We start from the raw sequence: 9827 nt of genomic DNA, 5'->3' as shown, positions 1-9827 counted from the left end.
TTCTGCTAATGGTGACTGAGTATTAGGTGTGCAGAAATAGCCCGTGCCCACAGAGGAGTCCTCCCTCCTCCGGAGCAGGCAGTGGCCCAGGAGGGACTCTACAACTGACCATCCAGTTGTTCTCCAAATCCTCTTCACGTAGAAGAGCTCGTTTCTGTCTCAGATGGCTGCTGCCAACTGCAAAGACCATCCTCATTTCGTTCTCTATACCTACACAGAGCTGCCCACACCGTGGACCAACTTCCAACCTAGGAGGGCTGGGAACATCTAACGGGCAAAAATCCAGAAGGGGAGAATGTGAGGAAAACGATGGGGGATGCAGGGACATTGGCAGGGAGAGAGCAGTGAAGATATGGTGTGCGGGACACCCAGGAAGGGGTTAAAAACCTCAGGGGAATGACATGATTCTCCTTTCAGGACCACAGAGCAGGCAAGGACAGCTCACTGAGATTAAGTCATGCTTCTAAGTTTGGCTGTTGTTGGTCTTGTTGTGGTGCCGCTCGCCTCCTGCAAGGAAGTTGTGCTGGGGGGTTGGTGGGGAGTGAGGAAAAGGGCAACAAGACAGAGAGAGATCAGATGATGTCTCTGCCTGTCCCGTCCCGGACCTCGCGGGCACGCTGCAGTAACAGTGTGCTTTTCTGCCACCCCAGTGAAGCCGATGCATGCACGTGCCTCTGAGCTTCCTGCCACCGGGAATGAAATCTGTTTAAGAACATATATATATATATTTTTATATATGTATGTATAAATACACATACACACACACGCACGCACACACGTATATATATATACACACACATATACACGCGCACACATACAGAGCGAATTTTAAAAAATTATTTGAGTCCAAGCCTGGAAAGTTGAATTCTCCACCAGCATGTGCAAAGATGGCTCCCCTTGGCAGGAGCCGGGGGCGTGGAGACAATTCTGCCGCCGTCTGCTCCTTCCCCACGATCCAAACGCCTTCCAGTCAGCACCAGGAGCAGGAGGGGAAAGGGAGGGGGGGGAATGCATTTGGCTTCTTTGTTTGTATTTTTTTGTTTTTGTTTTTTGTTCTGTTCCCCGAGATGTTGTATATCTTAGTGGTTTTGGTTTTTCTTTTTTAAAATAAAATATACACACGCATGTTAAAAATATATATCTGTCCAGGTAGAGCGATAAAAGTCCTTAGTGCATTTTCCATCATCGGTCGCTGCTAGCAATCTGAGATATATCTGTTTTCAAAACGTAGGTCCAGTGCAAGTGTTGATCTCAGCCAGCTCCCCCAGCCTTACCAGAAACACGAGGGGAAGGGGGAATATTCCCCTTCTGCCCTGTGGCCATTTGTTTTTCTTCTCGTCTTGGAAGAAATTGGACCCACTTTCACATTTTCCATCCTGTCCTCTGGAGCAGGGAAGGCATTGTCCTGTCCTCGTTGCATATTGTGGCTGTCGGGGTTCATGGTTTTATTTGTACTTTGTTCTTTTCTCATATATATATATATATATAGGTCGTGTCTGTCCTTTTTTCTTGCGTGTAAAACTTTAAAATTATGCTAATAAATGAAAGAGGGGAGAGGCTTTGGTGGGAGAAGGTCCACTGATGGAAAGGGAAGCACCAATTGCCGTCTGAATCAGACGTCGAGGCAGACGGACAAAGAGGAAAAGTTATCACTCCAAGGACCCCATGGGGGCAATACAGAAAATATATTAAATAAACCTGGAAGCGAAACAAAAACAGACACGGCATTAGAATATGTAACCCTCTGCCCCTGCAACTCCCCTCCTCTCCCGTTTTCTCCTCTGGAAATGTTTGTGTTGAAGTGCCAGATTAGAAGCCCAGGAGGGCTTTTGACCTTCTGTATTTTTTCCCCTGGACAGCTTGAGACAGAGCTGAGATTTGCATGAGTTTCCATCATTTCTACCCTGGGAACCTTGGGCTGGCCAGAAGGATCCTGGGATAATTGGAGCCCTCGTAGTGCTAAGCGTGGGAATTCCAATCCCAAGACACTGCCTGGTGCCCCTCGTCCCCATCTCCTGATATGCCACATGGTGGAAGCCCATCGTCCCCTCTCCTGAGGCAAGGGGAAGTGAATGTGAAGCGAGTGGCCTGGGCTCCTTCAGGGGGCTGCGGCAGAGCTGGGACCTCTGAGCCATGGGCCAGGGCTTTTTCCCTGTTAGGCTGTGTTGCCTCTCTCAATTCAGCCCCCCGGGTCTGTGCCCTGGCTACTCTTTCTTTTCTGCACCGTTCCCTCTCTCACGGGGAACCGGGGCTGCTTCTCCTTTCCCTTGTACCAGCGAAATTCTTCTGATGACGAGGGAATTACTCCTGTTTACACAAGTCAGGGAGAGAAGAATCAGACCCTGGACTGACAAAGTCCAGATCTCTTGCCAGAGATTCCAGTTCTCGATTCCCCTGGTATGACCTTTCTTATGCATACAGGCTTCCCGCTAGGAGAAAGATGAACCAAAAGTGCTGCTGCTTTTCTTTTAAGTCTTTCTGCCAACTCAACTAATGAAATAAAAGGAAAAGGGATCCCCAGAGCAACATTAATTCTCTGCTTTCAACAGAGAATCAATAGAGAAAGAAGAACAGGAGTTGCTCCACAGAAGAGATGAATTACATGGATCCCAAGGGGATTTAGGTGTAGAGAGAAGTCAGGCTCGCTCTCTGCCAGTAAGGGAGGCACAGAAAGGAGAGGGCAGGGCCTGAGCACAAGTATGGTTGCAGCATGATCCTTCCACCTCTGTGAAGAGCCATAAAGCCATAAATAGGATGCATGCACTGGGTCCCAGCCTAGTCCTTCCCCCTCCTTTGGCCCTGGCTTTATCACACCCCGGCCCTGCAGTAGCCCTGCACTGAATGAGCGGCTGGTGCTGCAGGAAGCGTCCGAGGTGCTCGGGCAGAACCGTGTCCCGGGAGAGCATTTCTCCCAACTGGAAAAGCAGCTTGCTGTTACCTGCCTTGTGCTCTCTCTCCCCTGCCAGCACTTCTATGCTCTGAGGATTTCTTTCAGCACTTTCTTATCGTTGACATGCTTGTACTTCTTATGTTTCCTCTTCTGCACCGGTGGTCGGCGTACTCGCTGCCTCTGTGAGACAGCAGCTGTGGTGAACGACGGTGACAAGCCTGCCAAAACAGAGGGGAGAGTGTCTGTACAGAGAGGAGCAGCCGGGTCACGTTGAAATGCCTTTCTCCACACACTGTCATCAAAGAGCTCTGCAATAGGAGGGCCACGAGGCCTCCTTCTCCTGTTCTTCTGTCCCTTGTCCTCTGTTCTCCACAGTCTCTGCCCTCTCCCTTTTCCCATGATGCCCTTCCTCTCACCTCTCACCTTCCTCTCCTCCTTTTTTCCTCGGTTTCAGCCCCTTGCTGGTAGGCAGACATCCTGGGAAAGGTCCCTTGGCTGGTATAAACCAGTGAAGGCCCATGGGATTCACTGGAGCTAAGCAGATTAAAACCAGCGGAGGGCTCTTTCCTCTCTCCCCAGCCTCTCTTCTCACGCCTCCCTCCACTCTGCTAATGCCAAGATCCTTACGTCTCTGTTCACGAGGCCCTGGCCGGCTGTTCCTGGGGGGCTGACGGGACACTGCTTCACACCGACACTGCACATGGTCCTCCAAAGGCACAACGACTTTTTTGAATTTTGGCTTCCTCTGGACAAATTCGATCTTGTTCACCTATTGGGAAGAGACAGGCAAGCAAAAGATTAATACAGCTGCAGCTCCCACTCTGTAAAAATAATCAGTGTCAGTACGCTTCAGTACTGGCTTTCTTCCTAAAGGGTCAGAAGGCAGTTTATAGAGCACAGTTCAAATTCAGGGGTGGTGTGTATGGGAGCTAATTCTGCGCATACCGGCAGAGCAGTCCTAGACCAGGCAAGTTGGGATGTTACTGGTTGTTTCCCCTGTTCCTAACTATTGCCGCTGCTTAAGTAGGATGACTGGTTGATCACCGACAGAAACACGAGATGTGCAGAACACGCTAGCCTGTTTCTGACAGCTGTGATGGCGGAGACCTAGGGGCAACCAGAATTAATTCCCACAGGATCCTTCAGGAAGGCCAAAAGGAGAAAAATGAAGGCCTGATGTGAGCAAACACAGCTTCACCAGTTCTGCTGAGGCCTGTCTGAATTTGTCTCAAGATTTTTAATAACGCGCAGGGCTGAAGCCCTCAGCTCTGTGTTTCGCGGGAAAGGCGGTGCTCTGGAAATTCCCTCGGACTCTCCACCAGTGCTGACTCAGAGGGAAGACTCACTGCTCCACATCCCACCACAGGGCACGAGCGTTCTAGGGGGTCCTCCCACTCCAGGAGCAGCTGAGCCTGACCCCACTCAGCTTATCTAGCAAGCCTGCGGTCCCTGAAGTGCTCCGCAAGCTATAAATACTCGCTCTGCCGCGCGTCTGGGATTGAATTCCTCCAAACCCACTGCCCCCAGCAGCATCCCTCAGCCAGCGCTGAAGCAGCCAGGCTGTTTATCTTTCCTTGAAAGCCCACTCCACACGCTTCAGACCACACGCTGCTCGCTAGACAAACACTTCCAGCCAAACAATAGAGAGACCTCTGTCCTCAAAGAAACCATTTCCAGGTCACTTTTTCAGGCTGGCTTTTGACCTCTCACTTGTTTTTTCCACAAAAACAACTCCTGTTCCCCCCCCATTTTTCCCTCATTCCGCCCGGCTTTTCTGAGAAAGGAATTTCCTGATGAAAAGGGCTGTGTGAATACAACCTCTCCCAGCCAACCTCTGCCGCCTGCCTGGGGGAGTCTCTGACGGCTCAGGCAGAGGATTAGTATGGGATGAGTATTATTTTTAAACAAGCTGTCTGGGAGGAAGCTGTGAGGAGATCACTGGTAGCTGTGAGGAGGGCAGGATCAGAGCAAGAGGTTAGCTGTCAGGTGTCTGGTTGCTGCTGGAGCGGGTCAGGAGGTAACTGTGCGGCTGAGAAAGAGGAGAAGCTGCTCCAGTGTGTGTCTTGGGAAGAAGCTGCAGCAGCAGCAGGGGGATGGAGACTGACACTGCGAGCCCTCCTCCTTTTGCATCGAAAACAGTTCCCACAACGAAAGCGTCCTGTTTCTTCTGCTCTAACACAGCAGAGGAGGCCGCCTGCAGCCACAGAAATAGCCGTGGCGCAGAGCTGCAGCTGGGGACGGTGCCCTGTAGCTCTGTTTTGGGGACAGTCCCCAGCTGCTGGACAGCACCACCTCTCCCAGCAGCTGGCACGGATGTCACCTTGCGCCAGAGCCTGCAGCGCTTCATGGCTAATGAAGAAGATGTGACTGCAGAGGGGGTGTGAGGGAACAGGCAGCTGTGTGAGCCTTGCACCTGAGACCCACTGTGGTTTTGGTTTTGAGGGGGAGGGATGGAGGTGGTCTGTAGGAGTCATCTCCCTTACCTGGACGTGCCGGACGCGAATCTGGGTGGGACGACACTGCACGTTGCGGTTGTTGCAACACCCGGAGCAGCGCTGCACCTCCACACAGGGTGGCCACACCACAAAGTTGGCGTTGGTGCTGTCCACCATATTGCGGGAGATTTCAAAGACCACCGCCCGCGTCTTGCACTCTGCGAGGACAGCTGGCTCTGCTGCTGCCAGAGCATCTGTGGAGAGCCAAGAGAAGAAGGGGAGATGAAACAGGCTTTGCAGCTGTTACCAACCCACTGCAGCCACCTCTACTGGAAGAGAAAGACCCCACACAGGTCTCCCCTCCCAACCACATGTTCTTTCTCCTTCTCCCACTCCTCCAGCTCCCTCCCTAGACAGAGCCACACCCTGTGGAGGAGTCCCCAGTAAAAAGATGCTTCTCACTGTAGAGAGATGTCCTGCCTGTAGTCCTAGGCAGAAGATGACACTTCTTTAGAGCAAATCAGCACCAGTGGGATTTAAAGCAGAGCAGCTTGCAGAGCTCCAGACTCCCTCTCCTGCACTCCTGGAGCCTAACACCCAGCTCCTACGTGTGGCCCAGACCCTCCTTTACATCTGTCTACACATCTATGCACACTATAACCTCTACACCCCCCTCCCCCCCCCCATCTTAGACATGCATCTGCACCCACCCACAGCTTCTCAGGTGAGTGCCCCAACAATGACAAGGTGCAAGACCCCCAACTCACCTAGGCTTCGTCGCTCTCGAGAAAGGACCACGGGGTTTTGACCAGGCTGAGTTGCATTCAGGTCCAGGCTTGAGCTATCCTCCTCTGAAAAGGGAAAGACATGACCTAATAGCACCAGGTAGAGGCAGGAGAAGATGGCGAGCACTTGGTGCTCTGCTCATCAGGCAAAGTGCAGAGATGTGGGATAAGCCACAGCCCCAGTATGTCACGCTAGGTGTAAATCTACCAGCAAGGTCACAGCTGTGTCGGGGCACAGAGACTCTAGGTTTGCTCTTGGCTCAGACTAGGCAGCTCAAAGCAACAAGCCTATGGTGAAAGAGGGGTCCCAGTCAGGTCTGGGAGAGGAAAACTCCAGCTCAAGAACGACAAGGCCTATGGCAGGGCTTTCTGGTGCCAGAGAAGAGTAGAAGAGGGATTGAGATCAGCTGACTGAGACCATGATACAGCAAGGAGGATCAAAGACCAGATGGGACCAGCAGAAGGTTTGCTATATAACGCTGAGGTGCCTTGCTGGGATGGCTTGGGACGGGGAAAGCTGGGGTGTGAGGGGGCAGGTGAAGGGGATGATGGGTGGGAGGTGGGGTGCTTGCTTTGTCTCAACCCACTGCAGCCACTCTAGGTTTGAGTCAGTTTTATGACAGAAGCAACATAAAAATAAAGTTGAAATGGCTTTTCCCCTATCCTACTCTAAGGTAAGCTGCAGGATCTGGAGGTAGTTCAGTCAGCGATGGGAGAGGAAGGCAGATAGCATTCAGGCCAGCCCTGAGCAGTTCCCTCCCACCCCACTGCTTTTTCCCATAGGAAGCGCTGAATAGAGAAATGCCCATAATCCCCATGGAGCACTCCAACACACAGCCCCTCCTGAGCTCCGGACAATGGCCGCACTCAGAGATAGCTCCCACCCAGCCACAGCTCTTTCCTTCTCTGACCCGCTTTAGCAGCTGAAGGAAGCTGAATGGACGTCAGCATCAAGGGAGCAATTTTCTTAAAGGGAATTTGGGGCCAGTGGAAGATCTCTGTTTATCAGATGTGTGGTGGAGCAGACTTCCCATACCTATCATGTCCCATCCCTCTTCCTCAGTCCTGCCTTAGCACAGCCCTCTTGTAAGGAGCAGGGACATTGCTCTCTACTCAGCTCTAAAGCAATTGCTGAAGGATTTGGGATGGGGGCACAGAGACTATAGTCACAATGTAGGAATCATGTGCCTGTGCAGTCAACATCTACATGTGAGGTAGACAGACAGACACCCTTTAAAGTGTCTGGAGAGGTGTGATCAATTCCAGGACATCATTCATCTCACCCTGAGGCAGCCACCCAAAATGAGATCTGGTGGATCATACTCTAGAAGGGCACGTAGTTCTCCAGGGGCTACAGAGGGTGTCTGGATGACTGGCTTAGACGGTCATGCCTGCTTTGCGGGCAGCTATAGTTAAGGGAGATGACCCCAACTCTACACACCTCTGTTGTTGGGTCTACATTAGTGTCTAAGGTCAGAAGAGCAGTGTCTCAGTTCATCTGTCCCCTGGAGCTGCCAAATCCTGGCTCCCTGTGCAGTCAGTGGAGGGCAGCAGCTGTGACACACACAGTGTGCATGAACAGCACAGGGAACAGCTCCAGCCGATTTGGGATTATTTTGCTAATACACTTATTTGCTAACATACTAATTCTACACAGGGGAAGCAAATGGTGATGCCCCTCAGTCACTACCTCGGAGCAGATAAGAGCCACAGGGTGCAACAAAGAGATAGTTTCACAGCACCATTTTCTGTTTCCCTGACCAGCCTTTCCCATCTGGGACCTGAAGTGAAACCAGTGACTCAAAGCTCTGCAGCCTTCTCCTATATCCCTGAGCTTTTCAAGCCAACATAAGCAGCCCATTTTATTTCTTAACCGTGAGGGCGGTTAGTAACTGTGATAGAGATGTATCTGTTCCTTAGACACAGGGACATGACAGACTGCACGCATCTTCTCAGCCGCTCCTTCCCCACCCCTCCATCCTGCGCCGCCTGGCATTTTATCAAACGAGGGTGGGGGCTGCCTTTTGCGCAGAGGTTGAGTTGATGAGAGGAGGGGGGGGGAATAGCAACAACTGTTGACTTGAAACAAATCTCCTATTGAAAATGGGGTTTCCCTCCCTCCTCCAGGTTGTCCTTCTACACATCCCGGGGTCAGCACTGAAGACGGTTGGGGTGGGGGGACCAGCCTGGGACAATCCAGCACGGCTAATTTTGGAAGTTACCCCATTGTGTGGCTGGTGGATGAGGAGGAGGGAACTGGTGAGGGCAGGGAGCGGCCGTGGCGGTGGTGGGGAGCCTCGTCGCCTCTTTCTAAGGCAAACAATAGCTGCAGGCAGCTGGTGCCCTCCCCCTCGCTTTCCCCCCCCTGCCCCTCCAGGGCCGTTTTGAAAGGCAGCGGGAATGCTTTTGAGACTGCGCCAGTGGTTGGACTGGCATAGGAAACAAAAGCAGGAAATTCTGTTCCCCCGTAGATAGTGTCTCGGCAAGGATTACAAAGCTCCAAACAGACAAAACACGAGAGAGAAGGCGAGCTGGGGGGGCCGGGGGACGACGGGCGGGAGCAGGGTTAGAATAGAAAGGAATTTGCTCTGAAGAGACCGTTTATAAATAAATTCCTGGGCCAGCCCAGCCGCCGTGGCGCGTGCTCCAATTCCCACACGTGCCGACCCCTCCACGCTTCGCCGCTCCTGCCGCTGGCTGCGCTCCGCGGCCAAGTGACCGCGAGGCACTGCAGCCCCTGTAGCTCTTATCTACGGGCAGGAGGTGAAGCGACGCTACCCTGACTTAGCCCCTGTCCCGTATTTCACCCACAGACACATGCTCTGCTGCTCCTGTCTTAAGAGCCTCTGGGACCCCGTGGACTTTTGTGGATGCTAAACCTGAGAACCCACTCAGCCCTTTCCTCTTCTATCACCCTCCTTCCACCTCCCATTTCTCCACCTCCTACAGTGATCCAGTTCAAGCCCTGTTGCCTGTGCATCTGTCAGGGTGACAAGTGCTGACCTCAAGTTCCTTGCACTCAGCTTGCCCATCTCCTATCATTTTTGCAAGCCAGTCTCCCTCGATAGACCAGACAGTTAGGAGATCTAAAAGGGCATCTAGTTGCCTAACTCCCACAGGTTTCAGGGGGGCGAGGTGTGTAAATAGCCAGGTCTTGGCTCCTGAATGGTTCCTATATTTATAGTGAGGACTGTTGATACTGTCCCCACTGAAAAACAGAATATCCCCTCCCTCCCCACCAAAGAGTTAAGGAAAAATAAAGGAGTGTTTGGTGAAGAGGAGATTTACCTACGGAGTCTATCCGCAGGGCACGCTGGAGGTCGCTGATGGAGCGCACTGAGCTGGCACCCAAAATCTCATAAATGTCTTCAGGTATGGGGTCCCCCTGCCAGATAACGAAAAGGGGAGAAACAAGCGTTAGAGAGGTGATCTGCAAATACTGAGTCACAGAGCAGGAGTGAGGAGAATCAAAGGAGCATGGAGGAGGCACAACAGAACCAGCGAATTGCAAAGACATGCCCGCATGAAGGCATGAGCCTGAAACCTGAGCAAAAGCAAGAGAGCCCCTCTTGCTGCCTCTCACAAAGTGGTTGGGAGACTGAAAAAGCCAAAAAATGCCTGGGCTGCACAGCAGAGCCCCAAACACTATGCAAGCAGCCAGCAAAGCTTCCTTCTCCGGTGCTGTATGACTTCTCCAGGTGGCCTCTCATTCCTGCT

At 52.2% G+C, this 9827-nt stretch overlaps 1 protein-coding gene across 1 annotated transcript; it reads right to left on the bottom strand.

The window, feature by feature from the left end:
• Window positions 1–1514: 1514 nt before the first annotated feature.
• Window positions 1515–9627, bottom strand: PDGFB (platelet-derived growth factor beta polypeptide). Its single transcript, XM_009881878.1, has 6 exons — window positions 9399–9627; window positions 6093–6176; window positions 5374–5579; window positions 3518–3659; window positions 2939–3108; window positions 1515–1698 (listed from the first exon to the last, which is right to left on the bottom strand). Exons 1-5 carry the CDS (start codon window positions 9625–9627, stop codon window positions 2972–2974), a joined length of 798 nt encoding a protein of 265 aa, XP_009880180.1. The 3' UTR covers window positions 1515–1698; window positions 2939–2971.
• Window positions 9628–9827: the final 200 nt, after the last annotated feature.

This window comes from Charadrius vociferus, unplaced genomic scaffold, assembly GCF_000708025.1.
Source record: "Charadrius vociferus isolate BGI_N301 unplaced genomic scaffold, ASM70802v2 scaffold413, whole genome shotgun sequence".
NCBI classification, from domain to species: domain Eukaryota; kingdom Metazoa; phylum Chordata; class Aves; order Charadriiformes; family Charadriidae; genus Charadrius; species Charadrius vociferus.
The sequence above is the reverse complement of the archived record's forward strand: the minus strand, read 5'-3'. Positions and strand labels throughout refer to the sequence as shown.

What these genes read in the sequence shown, in the direction of transcription:
- PDGFB (XM_009881878.1), bottom strand. Translation starts at nt 9,627, where the DNA reads ATGTCTTTGCAATTCGCTGGTTCTGTTGTGCCTCCTCCATGCTCCTTT. An exon ending in CCTGCGGATAGACTCCGTAG is followed by an intron (nt 6,177 to 9,398) that starts GTAAATCTCCTC and finishes TTCCCTTTTCAG; the next exon opens with AGGAGGATAGCTCAAGCCTG. An exon ending in TCGAGAGCGACGAAGCCTAG is followed by an intron (nt 5,580 to 6,092) that starts GTGAGTTGGGGG and finishes GGCTCTCCACAG; the next exon opens with ATGCTCTGGCAGCAGCAGAG.